Raw genomic sequence first — 16,194 nt, forward strand, 5'->3', positions numbered from 1 at the left:
AACGTTGCTTGTTGGTGAAGATGTGAAGAGGCGATGGAGTTGCCAGTCACTCGTAGTCTGAAATTTCGCGTTGCAATCTGACGTCATAGAATCCCTTACCACCATCACCGCCACCAAGACATGATTCATGGTGCTCAAATACGAAGAGTTGGGGCGAGATATCAGGTTCGCCATATACCGCGTACCTTGTGCCATCGTCGCGAAGGGGAAATGGAAACATCAAGTTACGAAGAACGCTTATATTATGTGTAAGAATATTTTGTTCCTTGTTATTCATCTGGCGTGGCTCATGTCCAACTCCACACGCTTGTCAGGACGGCGTACCGTACGTTTGTAAAATGGCCCAGAAGCTGGCCAGGCGCAAGTTATTCCTTACGCCCACTGAAACTCCTCTTCCAGCTGGTCATTCGGCTTGAATTTTCTCCAGATGGCGAGCTCGGAGACCCTAGATCATCGTCCTCCGCTAACGTCAAGCCTTGCATGGTGCTCGGCATCGGGGTTGTCCTGGTAGGAGTGACTGGTTCTCCAGCCGAAAACAGTCGCTCGCTAACTCGCCGGCCGAGTCCGCCACCTTTTGAGTCGGCGTTGAAGGCAGGCTGCTGAGCGACCGGTTCAGACGGGACGTGGTACTCCCGCCGAGGGCCATCGACAGGGGCGATATCCTCAGCCATAGCATCCTCGTAGCTGGGTGGAGCGTCATCGGGAATGTCTGATTGCTCATGGGGACTATAAGAGCCAACTTGAGCCGGGTACGAGTTGATCTCGGACAAAGGTGTTGTTGGCGTCCCCGAGGGCGTCTCTGGTTGTAAAGACATGTCGTTCATTTCGGTCGGCCTTGGTGGGGATAGACGTAACGGAGACGGTTGAGGGCGAGGATTATTGGCCATGGCCTTCAGCAGCTGAGGAGGAGGAGCGATGCCGGAATACACCAAAACAGGCAGACGCAATGGAAGGACCATAAGTTCGGGTCGCACACCACTAGCCATAGCATGTGCCAAGCCTACAGTGACCTCTAGGTCATACCGCCGAGAGATGTTGCAGGTGTCGAATGAAGGGCAGACCGTGTTTGGGAGAGGCAAGTCATCCCACAGTCGAGAGGGCAGTTTCCATTCCTTACGACCTTTGTCGATAGGGTTTCCTAGAGGCATGTTCATGTTCGCCTGTGACATCAAGAGCCATTTTGTGGTTTCAGTTCTCTCCAAATCGACAGCTCTGACCTGAGTGTACCCTGTTAGTTCAATCTGGAGCGTCCTGAGGTAGGCGGTTGCCGAGCTATCGTTGAGCTTCTCAACCAATATTCGCAGCGGCAGAGGTTCGTTGCATGTGATGATAGCGGGACTAGGAAGACGGGCATCGACTTGAAAAGCGGGAGGCTCCTCCTCGGCGGATGTTGGAGTTGAGGACTTTCTGCCAAAAAGGCTGGACATTCTTTTCTGCGACTCGGCCGGGTATCTCTGGAATTGTCTCTTCCGCCTTGCAAACGTTTCCTCATGACGATTGAGAGGTCGAGGAGGTTCGATGGGCAAAAATCTGATATCGGCAATCTTTGTCATACATTAGATGTCTCGTCAGACGAGCCATGCCGAGGGAAGCATACCGCTCTGATGTTCTCTTGGAAGAACTTGGGTCGGACGATTGTTGCCTTGACGTAGTATTTTATCTCGGCCTCGCCAGGAAAGCCACTCAGCGACGGAGGCAGGGTCTTCTTCACATGTTTTGTGATGTCTGGGGCGAATTGGACATTCACATGACCAAGTTTGATATCTTTCAGCGCACTCGGATTCTTTTGACAGTCATTGTTGAATGGAAACTGTCGCAGCCATTTAGCCGCCGTCACCGTCCGGGCCCGAACGCAGAAATTGGAAGGGTCTGACCTTGAACTTGAACGGGTACAGATATTGCCCGGCGAGGAGGGTATACGCGGAGGCGCTACTTCTTTCTTGGAGCTCGGGCGTTGGAAAGACGGTGAGGACTTTGTACAAGAGCTGAAGCCTGGAGTGTGAGCACAAGCTGCGATAGACAGGGGCGACTCTTCTCACCAACCTTGTGCAATTCTAGCTCCGTCCTCTTCTTATCCGAACGCTCATTGTTGGGGAACTTGGGACCGGCGAGCCGAGTTCGACTCTCGCCCTCGAGCTTGACCGTGACTGCAGAGATGGTGGCATCGTTGGGAAGGATGAGGATAACGTTGCCCGAGACGAAATCGAGATTTGTGTAGCACCTCTGTTCGGGTTGATCAAACTGAATACGGACCGACATGGATCCAGCGTAGAACAGGCATTAGGGCATCGAGGTATCAATCGATGGACCAAGTTGTGCCGGGTGGTAAGAGGTGACCGTGACTTGATCCTGGTTGTGTTGCGTGAGGAGCCTTGGTGGCGGGTGGTGGAGATGGGAAGCGCCTTGCGAGGCTGAGCAGCTGAGCAGCCAAGCGGCACTCACCATGGCAGCCAAGATGGTCGAGGCACCAGAGGCCCCAGAGGCCCCATAGGCACAGCCAGTCCCACTGTTGACTTCCTCAGGCTTGGGGGCGCACGTCGTCACTGGCAGTTCCCGCGAGCAGTCCCTGTCGAATCATGGCGAGTGGCGGCGACCCGGTGGAGGGGCCACCAGGGCGAGCGGAGAAGCAGTATTTCTTGGGACTGGCCTTCCCATTTGTCCCTGTGCAGCTGGCATGTGCCTTCATATTTCACGCTTTATGCAGACCTCGAAAAACAAGCTGACTGGTTTTGAAGAATTCTCCCAATGTAACTGACCATCCTCCTCCTGGTCTCCGGTTGCCCTGCACCGAGACCACGACATGTAATTACCGTCTCGGATGAAACCAGCTCAGACAGCGCGCAGCAAGGCAACAACCAAGGCTCGTGAACCTGTCAAGCACACCAAGACATTCTCTGGCTGCTGGACCTGCCGCGAAAGACACGTCAAATGCGACGAAGCCAGACCCCACTGTGCGCGATGTCTCAAGGGCGGATTCCAATGTCAGGGATACGGCATCAAGCTCGTCTGGGTCGATCCAGACAGCCAGGAACGCGAGCAGAACATCAGGCGGGTCATCGGCACGCCAACAGTCTATGACGACGGGTCAAATTTTGTGAGGGTCGACGTCCATGAGGCGTTGGAGGAGATAGAAAGACTTTCGCCGCAAGCAGGATGCCTTTCGTCGGGTCCATTCTCGGTCTTTTCCCTCCAAAGGTCTAGAACGGGCAGTTTCGAAGGATTTCACGGGATAGAACCTCTGGCGCTTCCAAACCGCGAAAGAAGAGACTCGGCGTCGTCGCCAACAGATCAGACAGGAGAGGTATCAGATGAAAATGCCGACGATCTGATAGAAACTGTCATCTCACCATTCACAAGCTATCCTCGAACGCCGTCATCGTACACTCCTCCCGACACCCCCCCGCTGTGGCCATCGACATCGAGCCCTGCTCCTCTGCCGCTCATAATACGCCACCTGGACCTCCTCCCTCGGCCCGCCGAACAAAGAGCCCTGATTCACCACTGGACGGACTTCGTCTGCTGGCACCTCGTCCCCGTGGACCGGCCGGACAACCCCTTCCGAAGCGTCTTCACGCCCATGGCCCTCGCGGGTCTCGCGTCCCCGTCAAACCAGTCAAACGGACAGATTGCACTTTTTCACGCCCTGTGCGCCACATCGGCATTCAGCCGTGGTCAGCTCCTCAACGGAGACAACAGGAACCTCACCTTGGCGATGAAACATTACAATCTAGCCATCATGCACCTGCGCCACAGCCTTGCGAATCTCAGGGACAGAGATGACAACAACCACCTTGGAGGTGGTCAAGAAGTACATCTTCAACGAGGCTCCATCCTCGCAACCATTACCATGTTCTCGGCAATGGACATGATCACCGGCCGCTCCAGCGAATGGCGCACGCATCTGCAGGGCGGTGCCTCGTGGCTGTCGACCATTGAAGAAAGCGAGTGGGACCGCGACAAGTCCTCCTCGATGGTCTACCAAGGCTACCTTGCCATCGCGGCGCTATGCAATATTAACCTGCCCTCCACCATTGACGTCGAATCCGAGAACTTCCTGGGTGATGCGAGACACTATGTTCTCGACCGGTTCTTCGGTCTCACCCGTCCGATCTTGAAACACATTGTCGTTATGAACAGCCTGATCAAGCGCATCTCTAATACCACGGCTTCCGACCCGCCGACAGCCGAGACGTTGGATGATCTGGAAACCCAACTGTACTCCCAGACACCGTCGAATCTAGACCTCACGGGCCTCCCACCTCTTGCTCAATCCTTAACGTTGCACCACGCCTACGTCTTCTACTATGCCTCGCTAATCTACTTCCTCCGCACCGTCCGGCGCCTCCCCCCGGATGTCCTCTGCATCCAACACATGGTTTCAAAAGCCGTCACGCACCTCGAAGATATCGAAAGCCTGGGCGGCGACAGTATAGGCTGTACATTAGTCTGGCCGCCATTCATTGTTGCGTGCGAATGCTTAAGTGGGGAGCTGCAGGAGAAGATGCTTGAGTGGTATAGGCTGAAGAGGAGGCACGGATTCATGAATCTGGAGCTTTCAAAGGATATTGCGAGAGAGCTGTGGCGAAGACGGCAGCTTGCGGAGGAGGGCGGCAAGACGGATGCTGATATACAGTGGCAGGATGTTTTGAGGGAGATGAAAATGGATATAGTCCTTGCTTGATTGTTTATTTTAAGAAAAGCAAAGTGAATGGAGGAGCCGCGACATATTGAAATTGAGGGTTCGGCTCAACAAGCAAAAGGGTTTTCGGAATTGAAGTCACCGTCCGAGTTGAGCCGATATGAAGGATCGGATGACGAGGGTTGTCTGAATCGCGCGTCAAGCCGCTGAAGCAGCACATTTATCGAATCCGCAAGGACTCTGTCCACGAACTCTTGCTCTCCAGACGTAGTGCTCGCGGGTCCGAACATTCTTTGGTTGATCTCCGAGGCTAGCAGTTCTCGACCTTCACGCACAAAAAAGGCAATAAAGTCTTGCACTGTATCCGCATGCACACTGTCAACGTACGGATCCAATGGCAACGTCGAGTTCGGAAACAGGATCTTATAGATGTCAAACCACGCGTCTGAGCGACTTCGACCCATTTCCCGCCTTTTGATCGCCATCAGTTGATCCTGAGTCATCTTCTCTTCGAACGGGCAGAGCTGTTGTTGGCAAGATCTCTCCACAATATGGGCATCTAAGACCACTTTTGAGTCTAACGAGGAGAAGCAGATTGGGCAGTGATGCTCAGGCCGACGATGGACGCGATATAAATGCTGTTTCAGGCGAGCAATGTCTTTGAGAAAGCAACTCGAACATCCACGATAATTCTTTTCAAGCTCATTGCGTTCAGAATACCGGCAAGGGTCAAATTTTGAATATGGGCAAGCCAGGAGTCTCGACGCAGTACACGTCGGCCAACCGTCAGATGTCCTTGGGATTTTGCTGCGCCTCGACCCTTCTTCGTCATCCGGGGGCGGCCTCTTCCGCGGAGGATTGTGAGCTGATGAACCAGGCGTTGTGATAGAGCTCGAATTTGCAGTTCCGTGTGTATGGCTAGATATGCTCGACGTGGGACTTGTCTGCGAAGAGCTCTCGGCACCATCTATGAGCGCATCTGTTTGGCCGAGATAAAGTTCAACGAGCATTTTCGCAAGTGCATCAAGAGACACCGCTGTGGTTGGTGAATCGCTGAAAGTTGCCCAAACAGAAGAATCATCTCCCGCTACAAATGAGGCTTCTCCATCCGATTCGAACCATAGCGAATTCGAGGAGTTCGAATAGGATGTTGAGAAAGACGAAGGCCATGGAGTTGCAGTGTCAGTGATGGATTGTTGCGTATTAGCGGCTGCCACATCTGCTTTGTACACAGAGGCCGCATTCTCATCCTTGTCCTCGACCTTTACAAGCCACTGGTCGACTCTTTCGGCCATATGACTCGTTAGCCGATCTCTGCCGAAACTTCCACGCCAAACTTTACTTACGGCATCGTTGGCAGGAGATCTTCGGCGGTATACATTGCTTTGCGTGATAGGCTCCAATCCGGCTCTTGCCTGGGCTTGGAACTTGTAGGTTGTGGAATGGATGCATCCGTATCGACGGGGAATATTTTCATTGATTGTTGGATGTCATTGTCCTCGAGATCTCCGACATCGATACCGGAGTCGCAAACGCTGTAATATCCAGAGGAAATCGACAGAGTTGAAGGGATCTCAGCAGATCCTGAGCCATCCTCATAGAAGTAGAAGTTGAAATTGTCATTAAATTCAAAACCTTCCCTTATTTCAGAAGACTCTAATTCGAAATCGAAAATGTCGAAATCCAAGTCGTTCATGATCCTCATTACAGACTCAATGTGCCTGCTGGTTGTGTGATTCTCGTTCCGTGCTTGGGTATTTACCAGCTAGGAAGACACTGATGGGAAGAGCAGATCTGGGCTGTCAATGATGATATTCGAGAATGATCCCCGTTTGGTGCAGCCTGACCTCTCCGACATGCTCACAATTGAACAACACACCGCTGTGCGTACTTACCGCGCCATCCTTCCGAAGCTGTGCATGGCGGCTGTGCTAACAGCCAATTGCGCGGCATCCTTCACATGAAAGGGAGACAGCAGGTCAGGAGGGAGTTCCAGCGAAGCGAGGTGATCGCGAATACGACATCAGAGAACCAAGCTAATGTGGCTGTCGTGGTCATGGTTTGGGATTGGATTGATGAGGAGATAGGGTGCTGAAGTCAATCACGAAGGACAATCATTTGTCTGACTGGACATGGTAGTACAGATTGCGCAGACTAGTATGAAGAGAATCTGTCAGACAGAAATATATTTCGGCGCCCTTCCTTTGCTCACCATTGTCAACAGGCATCCAGCTTGATACAATATCGTAAAGAGGTGAGAGAAGTGAGGCGCAGGGTTCACTCTCCCCCGTCAATATTCCCTTCTGTCGAGGAACCTTCAGCTCCCTTGTCATTCTACGCAAGAAGGTGAAATCCAAAGCGCGAACACAGTGCCACAATGATACACGTGGCAGCATTGCCAGCGGGCCATTCTTACCATTCTCTTCTTAGATTCCTCTTTCAATAGAACAGATTTCCTCCTTTCGTGTTTGCGCAACATGTATCATCTTGTCCGCTCCCTGTACCTCTATGCAACTAGCAAGCCAGGTAAGCCTCGCAAGACCACAGCTGCATCTGCACCGTGTCAACATGGCTGACCTCGCCTGCTTGCAATCAGAGTATTCCATCATCCTCCTTGGACTGGACAACGCCGGCAAAACCACTCTTCTCTCACAAATAAAAGCGCTTTACAACACTACTGCAGAGCCGGTAGCTGGCCAGACCGGAGATGCCCCCGCTTCGGACACCGCGGGCAACACTGTGCCCACCGTAGGCCAAAACGTTGCAACTATCGACCTGCCCGAGATGTATTTGAAGATCTGGGATGTGGGCGGACAAATGAGTCTAAGAAAATTATGGACGAGCTACTATAAAAGTGCGCATGCCGTGGTGTTCGTGGTGGATAGCACGGACCTTGGGAATGGAGATATCGAAGATGCGCCGAAGACGCCTGGGTGGCATGGGCGCAAGAAAAGCTATGTCGGGAAGGCTGGCGATGAAGACGAGCCACAGACACCGTGGACTCCGATGACACCTATGACACCAGGATTCTTCTCGTCGGGACTGCCCCAGGGTCGATTAGATGAATGTCGAGCTGTTTTAGAAAGCGTGCTCGAAAATGACGACACTGCCGGGATTCCGATATTGATTCTGGCCAATAAACAGGACAGGGAAGATTGTCTCGAAGTTGTCAGGATCAAGGAAGGCTTTGTGAAGAAAGTGTTCGAAGGCGAGAAGGGTGGAATGGTTCGAGATAGCCGCGTCTTGCCTGTGAGCGCGCTGAAAGGGACAGGAGTAAAAGAGGCCGTGGAATGGGTCAAAAGCCGGGTCATGTGGAATAAGGAAAGCCGTCCACCGATCATGAGGTGAAAAGCGCCAGTCCGCTGAGGATGACGATCCACGACAAGACAAGCGCCATCTATTGCGACTATCTTTCAGCTACAGACTGACACGGGCCCAAAGTAGACGAGACCAACTACTCGCTCTTTCCACAGTGCCTATCGATACATCAAGCCTATCAAGCCTCAAGCGCCTCAATCTTGAGCAGTGCGGCCGCAGTGTCCCTCGCAGTCACATCTAACGGTGTCCACTTGAACTGGAACACTTCATCTACGTCTTTTGTGTCGAGCCTCGGCAGTGTTAAGCTCAATGCCTCATCATTATCCTCGCCAATTCGATCCGAGATTTGTAATGCGGACTCCTTCCGCAACGCATCGGCAATCTGATTGAAGATCATAGGATGTCCGACGACAAACCGCCTATTCGCTGCATCGGGGTTGGTGAGCGCGAGGATTTGGACTTTCGCAAGATCTCGGACATCAATCTATGCGCAGAGCCTAGATCAGCGCTGTCGCTCCAAAGGTGCCGCTTCACTGGCAGCTGGGGGAAAGAAGAAGTGCGCTCACCCATCCTGGAAACGCCGTCATTGGCACCTTTGCACTTTCACTCTTCTTGCTGTTCATTATGGCATGAATTAGGCTATTGCTGAAATTGATTTTCTCTACGCCAGCCACTTTCTGCAACATGGGACCAAAAATCAAGGGCGGCATAAAGTTCGTCACGGTGAAGGATGGTTTCTCTTCTTCCACGAACTTCCACAGGGCTTGTTCGGCGAGCTTCTTGCCAACGCAGTACGAGATCTAGAACGAAACGAAGTAGTGGCGTTAGAAGGTCCCTCAAGAACTAGCGGTGTTCACCTGTTCAGTATAACACTGTACCGAGGACATCCTCGTTTAGAATAGAGGGAAACCTCTCACGTTCGAAGCCAAAACAAAGAGGAAGAGTTTACTCACGTAATTACTCTCCGCCTTGACAGCGTCCTCCCTCCCCAAAGGCAACCACTCCCCGCTCCCAAAAATTCTGTTCTTGATATCCTCCTGGTCGCCGAGCGTGATGGCATTCAGACTCCCGGTAACACTCATGGCCTTCACATTCTTGCCGTACGTCTTGGCGCTGCGGAGCAGACCCAGATTTCCCAACACGTTGGGCTTCTCAAAGGACTCTTCGAAGCTGACGCTGTCGGGGATATCGACCATGGGGGCCGCGACGTGCACAATGTACTCGATCTCCGGGTGTGATTGGAAGATGGCGTCGAAGGCTCCCGGGGCGGTGAAGTCGGGGACCGGCTCGATGGTGATCCTAGATGAGGAGGTGGGCCAGGACGGGTTATTATCAAGCAGAGACTTTGCTGAGGATGGGGAACGGACGGCGAGGACGACACTGTGGTCTTGGGCCAGGAGCTCGTCGAGGACTGTGGCGCCCAGGAATCCATTGCTTCCAGTTAACAACGTCGTGGGAGACATGCTGACGGACAGTTGGGACTTCGAGAACTCAGAAAGACCGCGAAAACTTAAGAGTTCAGGCAAGGGGAGTTGTGAGATGTGGAAGAAATGGGTGGGAGATAGAACGTTGAGATAGACTGGTTCAATTCGAACTTGTGGCACATATTTATACTGCTGGCTTGCTTCAACCATCCGGGCCATGCATTACTCTGATGCCCTGTCGTGCGACGCCGCGCCCCAACATTTCTCAGCACACAATACCTATCAGAGCTCATTTCAAACATCTTGTAAACGAGGCGGGCTCAAGACCAAAAGACAGCACCACTAGAATTGCAGGCCTGATGTGCTTCATGGGAGTTTTTTCAAGTATCTGCCATCTGAGGCCAAGGATAGCCAATGCCAACCCATCGTGCTTTGTCAGCCTGCTTGGGAGTTCTCATTGGACCATTTCTCAATTGGGCAGGACGAAGTTGCCGTATTAGGACAGGAACAAAGAAATAAATGTATTTCCCGAGAGATCATCTTTTGTGGTTTGCAGCATTTCTCACACGAGAGTTTGGATTACATAGGATTGGACCCTGTGCGGAAGCTTCTGTCATATCCACCGTTCCTGGTGCTTATCAAAGCCGATGGATTGCAAATCGATATTCATCTGGTTGAGCATCATCTCCATGGTAAAGTACTACAGTAAAATGCAAAATTAGTGCGCAAAAGAGGAGATGGTCACCAACCTCTGACTTACGTTCTCTTCGGGCTCAGCGTCCTCCTCATAATTCATAAGCTCTGTCTGATCAGTTTCTTCCGTCTCTCTTTGACTCTGGTCGTCCTTCAGATTGCCTGCATATCTGCCAATGAGGGCCTCCCTCTCACGCTCACCTTTCCATAGTCGTGAGTCCTCTTCCAATTGTCGACGCCATTGGGCAACGCCTCCCATCCTGTCAATTCGCTCTTTGGCAGCAGCGAAGAGCTCTTCGGCAGCATCTTGAGCAACAGTTCGCCACCGGGCAATCAGAGTACGCAATTCATCATCTTGCTTTGATCCTTCGATCTGAAGAGCTTCCTCTGCTATTTCAAGAGACTGGCGCAGTTGGCTGAGGCGAATGGACAATGCAGTGTGCTGCTTTTGGAGATCTCTCGACTCGGGGTCGGCAGCTGTTAGTCGGGAAGAAGAACGTAATTCGGAGGCGCTTGGAAGAGATAATCGAACAATGTCTGGTTTGATGTCTGGTGACGACTGGTGAGGGCTGGAGGAAAGCCCCGCAGCCGGAAGGTGAATATGAGCTGGTTCAGCAGATGGCTGAGGTTGAGGGTTAGCTGAGCGAAGCGGTGAACGAAAAGGCTTGTTTCGGAACCCGCAATGTTGATGCAGCTTTCTTCTCTTCTCCAGGGGCATTTCGTTTTTTCATGTGGAGAGACAAGAAAAAAGGCGCGTCAGTATTACTGTTGAATTGCCATCATCAATGCCCTGACCAATATGAAATTCTGTGGACGGAATGCGCGGAGATGGGGAGGAGTGGGCATTTGATGACCCAACAGGCAGCTGCTCGGCGACGATGTGGGAATCAGTAGTTGATTTCTCGACTATTAACGGTGGCCAGCCTGAGATGCCCGAAGGTGTTGGTGCCGCGACAAGGATTTTCTGTGGATTTCTCTTTACGGGCGATTGACAAAGGGAGCCAAAGGTGACGGACAGAGGAGGGTGGTCTTGGGGTGGTGCATCACGAGAGGGAGGCAAAAGCTAAAGTGGCCACAGAGTGGCAGAGAACCAAGAGTGGATTGACTGCGCAAGCGATAGAAGCCGCGCTACCAAATGCGGTTAGTGCCGCTGGGCGTCTTCCTCCTGACTAAAAATGCAGGCGGCCGGCGGGGCGCTGCACCGATAGAGAATTACGGTTTGTCTGACAGAAGGGATTGCGTGCTCTAAGCTTGCTCTAGGCGTAACTTTCGCGCCAAGATTTCAAATGACCTCTTGACCATCCCAATGCGGGTTCTCACAACTCCAAACCCAACACCCTTCCCGACCCTGGTCGCTTCATCTTTCTCTCGCGCGCCGTGAGCAGCAAACCGCCCTGCGCCCTCTCTCTCACGCTCTCCTGGTCGCCGCCTCCCGTTCTGCCGTCACACGCGCCTCTCATCCCCTTCAGCCCTCTCACTTTTCTCTTGCGCTCCCCAGATCTGATCTGAGCCAACCCAAACCCAAACCCATACCCATAACCACGCAAAAATCCCAAGCCATGCAATCCAGAATGATCCGGCCACTTACACACAAAATCACACGCCAGGTCCAGCTCCAGCACCGTCTTTGTCTCATCCCCTTCAACTCGCATGCCCACCTCATCTTCACTTTTTCTACTACTCATCATCACCCCTTCTACCCATCAACCTGCACTCACCCACCATGACCACTTGTCACCAGTCCATTCCACCGTCACCGACACCACTCAACTAAGTTGACCACAATAATAAACTAGCACCTCAGCTTCACGCACGGACAAATAATCGCAGCCACTCTGCCTCCTCCCACCAGCACAAGCCTTACCAAAGCTGACCCTTTGACTGCACACACACATTAACCTTGCCTCTCATCGAAGACCTCACCGTCGTTTTCACCCTGACACCTTCTATAATACCCATCCATGGCCATGTCCTCCTCAAGCACGACGGGTCGGTCACCCTCTGCCTCGGCCAAAGCAGACAAGAACAAAAAACAAGTCAAGATTGTAATGCTCAAGCTGGCACCAAAAATCCTCCGTCGTTTCGAGGACCCTCCAGCCCATTCGGAAGAGCAGGCCACACCCTCAACAGCCTCATCTCCCCCTGCTGCAGTCGAGGAAACTTCTACCTTGAAAGTCCCCGAGGTCAATGACAATGCTTCCGAGGCCCCCTCGACCCCGGCTCCCACACCTGGTGATGCAGCCGATACCTCCAATGGCGACGGCTCGAAGAAGCGCAAAGGAGGTTCGTTGACAGGCATCAAGAGAAGTCTAGGACAGTTGTCTGATGTGAACGGACTACCGAAACCTCGGGGCAAGCCTGGTCCCAAAAAGAAACCCAGACTGTAAGTACATTCGACCTTTGACAGTGCATGTTCTCGTACACGTTACTGACGCTGCTGTTATAGTGAAGACGGCACCATTGATCATGGCGCCGCAAAAGGCTCGACTATGGCTGGCATCGGTGCTGGACACAAGCTGGGTCCAAAGGCAAATCAAGGTGCCATCAACGCCGGCCTGCGTGCCCTCGACCGATCTGGCAAGCCCTGTCGCAAATGGAGCAAAAAGCCCTTCATCCTTAAGAGTTTCACTGGAGTGGTTTGGGAACTTGACTCATGGCGAGGGACAGAGAGACCACAGGCGCTTAATGGTGAAGAGTCAAGCGATACCAAGGAAATCTCACAGCAAAGTTCCAGCGACATTAAACCTAACGAAAGTGACGTCGCCATGGAGAGCAATGCTGGCGACCAAGCAGATCCCATGCTCATGTCGACGCCCGCTGCCAGTTCTCCAGCACCGATACCACCCTCATCAGCAGCCATTGCTGCTCAAGGTTGATGACCCGAATTAGGCATCACGGCTTAATGTCAGAAGCCACCTGGTGACTTCTGATGCGACAAAAATTGTCGGTAAAGTGTGATACATCAGCGCGCATTCCAAAAAGTTCAGAGCATTTTGGGTCCCTTCACTGCCTTGATATTAGAGCCGGTAGAGCTCTGAAATGGCACCGGCTACAATGTGGTTCACCATACGCATGACGTTTTCGGATCATGGTTCTATTTCGGGTCTTGTCATGGGCCTTCAAACGGAGTATCATGAATTGACATGGGGCTTGTACTACAACAGCAGGGGAGCAATCCTTAACAACGGTTCTGGTGGGATTCTCAGAGAACTGAAAGAGTCGTGGGCTTGATCCATTTCGGCGTTTGTCTTTGTGGCTGCTGTACGAATAGACGAGAATGAAGAACAATCACATATATCAAGCCCTAAATATCGTGATCCTGCTTATATCAAATGGTGTCATTGTGCTGGGGTGTCACTCACCATGATGGCGGCATTTGCTTGGTCTGGTGCTGTCCCGGTCGAGGCGGCCCCCGCAACTGCTTAACTAGTAAAAACCACTTGCCACCCAACAGCCGCCCAATGAGACCTGTATTGCATCAATGACCTCCCGGAACCCGTATCAGCACGATAACGACATCCCACAATGCTCTCTCACTCCTTCCAACAAGGCACAAGCTTGTCCAGTCCATGAATCTACCAGTCACTTAGGCATGAACGGAGAGGAGCATGCCTTGAGCCGATTCTACCACGGCTTTCTCTCACGTTTGACCTCCGAGCCAAACGACCTACACCAAACCCACCGAGCGGACCACCTAACCTCGTGACCCTTTCACCGATTTCTCTACTCGTTCCCTACGAAGGCGGCGACTTCTCACGCCCGTCTATCACGTTCTGTTCTGGACCACGATGACTGACGGCACCGGGTCGGGCAGCAGTAGTCGGCCAAGTCAGTTTGGTGGCAATGTGCCTCGACGTTTGTCGTATGCTTCCGTGGCCTCAGGCGCAACTGCTCAGGCGCTTCAGCATCCAACTCGGTCGGGTGCATTCTCCCATCTCGTCTCTTCAACTCCTAGCAGCTCGTACCCTCCTCAGTATCAACCAGATCATCAATATCAAAGACGACATTCGGAGCAAGACCAGGACGGCCTGGGAGTCAACTACTGGCGAAAGCCAACACCTCTACCCTCATATTCGAGAAAGTTTGCCAATATCCCGAGTCTCGGAACGAACACGATGTCTCCCAATCCTTTCTTCATTCCCTCCTACCTGAGGCATTCTCGCTACATGGCAAAGCTGGAAGTCGCCCACAAGGCCAAGTTGAAGAAAGAGCGTGAGCAGCCCTCCGGGGGGTCGTCCGCGCTGAATTCGTTCTCTACAAGTGCTGGAAATGCAAGGTTAGCGCCATCGCACCGGGGCATGACCTACGATATTATCGAAAGCCATCCTCCCAGAGAAGAAGACGCATTACCTCCATTGCCTTCGAGGTGGAGCGAGCAGGACAAATACCCAGGCCTTGATATAATCGACGGTCAAGATCTGAAATACAGTGGCTCAACAAGCAAAGCTGAGATTGAGGCTGCGTCTGTCAGAACAGATCACCCAATGCCACTTGCGTGCGGAATATACTATTTCGAGGTGGAAATCAAACAGAAGAGCAAGGATACTGCCATTGCCATCGGGTTTTCCACAAGTGAAGCTTCACTTGAGCGGTTGCCAGGGTGGGAGACACAGTCCTGGGGCTATCATGGTGATGATGGGAAAATGTTTTTTGGGGAGCATTCGGGTCGAAGTTACGGCCCAACCTTCGGCACAGGCGATGTCATCGGCTGCGGAATCAACTTCAACACCTGTCAAGCATTCTTCACAAAAAACGGCCAGTATCTCGGTATTTGTTTCCGGGAATTGAAGAAGGACGTGAAACTATACCCCACGATTGGCATGAAAAAGCATTCCGGCGCATTAGTGGCAGGCAACTTCGGTCAGCGGCCTTTTGTCTTCGACATTGATGATAAGATGTTGTCCGAGGAGACAAATGTTTCAAGAGAAATTGCCAAGGCCAAAATCAGCTCATTACGGGCGCAAAGGGACGAGAATACCCTCATTCAGGAGTTGGTGGCGCATTTCTTAGCTCACGACGGCTATGTTGAGACTGCAAAGGCGTTTGCGGAGGAAATGCGAAGAGAAAAGCAATCACTGAACAATGCTCTTCCGGCAAACACGTCAACACCCCGTGAACGAGACGACACTGACGCAGTACATCGACAGCGTGAGTTGTATTGGCCCTTTTCATTGATCCCGATGCTGACAAATATAGGGATACGACGTGCAATCCTCTCTGGAGATATCGACCAAGCTCTTGAAACCACGCACGCACAATTTCCCACTGTTCTAGCCGAAAACCCGGACATCGTTTTCCGACTGAAATGCCGAAAATGGATTGAACTAATTGGCAAGTCGACCGAAGTCGAGCCTTCCAAACACACGACTGGGCATGAACGGAAGGCCAGTAACGGAGTGGACAGCACCTCCAAAGTGGACGACGATTTTGCTCAAGACATGGAGCTTGATGAGCAGCCTAACGGTGACAGTCGCACTAATGGCGTGGGGAAATCGCGGGCTAATGATGGCGTTTTGCAACACGACCAGCTCCTCAATGAGGCGATGCTGTACGGTCAAGTACTGCATAAAGAATTCCGGGACGAGGATGAGGACTACGCAAAAGCTTTGCGGGATATTTTCAGCCTGGTGGCATACGACGACCCCAGAGGTAGCGTGAATGGACATCTTTTGGACCCTGCTGGCAGAGTCACGGTTGCAGAGGAGCTGAACTCTGCCATCCTAGGTATGTCCTCTCCGAAAGCTCGTGTTTACTCGCTGACATGTAGCAGTCTCACTTGGACGCTCGCCTTCAGCTGCCTTGGAGACGGCGTGGAAGCAGACAGAAGCTTTAATCGATGTCCTCAGCGAAGATGGCGGGCCTGCGGCATTTGTTAACATCCAAGCAACATTCTCGTCTTGATTGCCAATGGTCATGAAGGTAACTCTCTATCACTGTACTACAGTATGGACTGGGACTATCCTGGTTATCCGGACTTCCCGGATAATCTTGCCAGCGGATGGGTGCGTGGTGAGAATATTGCCATGCTCTATGATTGTTGTTCAATGGGTTTTCGTCGGGCAAGGAACGGTCATCGCATGGCAAGGGGCGCTTGTAGCTCGGGAGACGCGGGAATATTTG

General features: G+C 52.3%; 8 protein-coding genes across 8 annotated transcripts; 4 read left to right on the forward strand and 4 right to left on the reverse strand.

The window, feature by feature from the left end:
• Positions 1–365: 365 nt before the first annotated feature.
• Z519_11166 (uncharacterized protein) lies at positions 366–2,259 on the reverse strand (the record flags this gene model as incomplete). The annotated part of the gene is made up of 4 exons (XM_016768879.1): positions 366–1,544; positions 1,598–1,810; positions 1,875–1,985; positions 2,044–2,259. The coding sequence occupies 4 exons, from the start codon at positions 2,257–2,259 to the stop codon at positions 366–368; spliced, it is 1,719 nt and encodes a 572-aa protein (XP_016614725.1).
• A 559-nt stretch (positions 2,260–2,818) lies between these two features.
• Positions 2,819–4,681, forward strand: Z519_11167 (uncharacterized protein; the record flags this gene model as incomplete). The annotated part of the gene is made up of 1 exon (XM_016768880.1): positions 2,819–4,681. One exon carries the CDS (start codon positions 2,819–2,821, stop codon positions 4,679–4,681), a length of 1,863 nt encoding a protein of 620 aa, XP_016614726.1.
• A 65-nt stretch (positions 4,682–4,746) lies between these two features.
• On the reverse strand, positions 4,747–6,335 carry Z519_11168 (uncharacterized protein; the record flags this gene model as incomplete). The annotated part of the gene is made up of 2 exons (XM_016768881.1): positions 4,747–5,923; positions 5,986–6,335. 2 exons carry the CDS (start codon positions 6,333–6,335, stop codon positions 4,747–4,749), a joined length of 1,527 nt encoding a protein of 508 aa, XP_016614727.1.
• A 781-nt stretch (positions 6,336–7,116) lies between these two features.
• Z519_11169 (uncharacterized protein) lies at positions 7,117–7,987 on the forward strand (the record flags this gene model as incomplete). Its single annotated transcript, XM_016768882.1, has 2 exons — positions 7,117–7,165; positions 7,236–7,987. 2 exons carry the CDS (start codon positions 7,117–7,119, stop codon positions 7,985–7,987), a joined length of 801 nt encoding a protein of 266 aa, XP_016614728.1.
• Positions 7,988–8,135: 148 nt separating this feature from the next.
• On the reverse strand, positions 8,136–9,420 carry Z519_11170 (uncharacterized protein; the record flags this gene model as incomplete). Its single annotated transcript, XM_016768883.1, has 3 exons — positions 8,136–8,441; positions 8,524–8,757; positions 8,911–9,420. The coding sequence occupies 3 exons, from the start codon at positions 9,418–9,420 to the stop codon at positions 8,136–8,138; spliced, it is 1,050 nt and encodes a 349-aa protein (XP_016614729.1).
• A 574-nt stretch (positions 9,421–9,994) lies between these two features.
• On the reverse strand, positions 9,995–10,792 carry Z519_11171 (uncharacterized protein; the record flags this gene model as incomplete). Its single annotated transcript, XM_016768884.1, has 2 exons — positions 9,995–10,081; positions 10,142–10,792. The coding sequence occupies 2 exons, from the start codon at positions 10,790–10,792 to the stop codon at positions 9,995–9,997; spliced, it is 738 nt and encodes a 245-aa protein (XP_016614730.1).
• A 1,243-nt stretch (positions 10,793–12,035) lies between these two features.
• Z519_11172 (uncharacterized protein) lies at positions 12,036–12,950 on the forward strand (the record flags this gene model as incomplete). Its single annotated transcript, XM_016768885.1, has 2 exons — positions 12,036–12,457; positions 12,521–12,950. The coding sequence occupies 2 exons, from the start codon at positions 12,036–12,038 to the stop codon at positions 12,948–12,950; spliced, it is 852 nt and encodes a 283-aa protein (XP_016614731.1).
• A 912-nt stretch (positions 12,951–13,862) lies between these two features.
• Positions 13,863–15,975, forward strand: Z519_11173 (uncharacterized protein; the record flags this gene model as incomplete). Its single annotated transcript, XM_016768886.1, has 3 exons — positions 13,863–15,222; positions 15,271–15,798; positions 15,845–15,975. 3 exons carry the CDS (start codon positions 13,863–13,865, stop codon positions 15,973–15,975), a joined length of 2,019 nt encoding a protein of 672 aa, XP_016614732.1.
• Positions 15,976–16,194: the final 219 nt, after the last annotated feature.

The sequence above is a fragment of the Cladophialophora bantiana genome, assembly GCF_000835475.1.
Source record: "Cladophialophora bantiana CBS 173.52 unplaced genomic scaffold supercont1.21, whole genome shotgun sequence".
Classification (NCBI taxonomy): domain Eukaryota; kingdom Fungi; phylum Ascomycota; class Eurotiomycetes; order Chaetothyriales; family Herpotrichiellaceae; genus Cladophialophora; species Cladophialophora bantiana.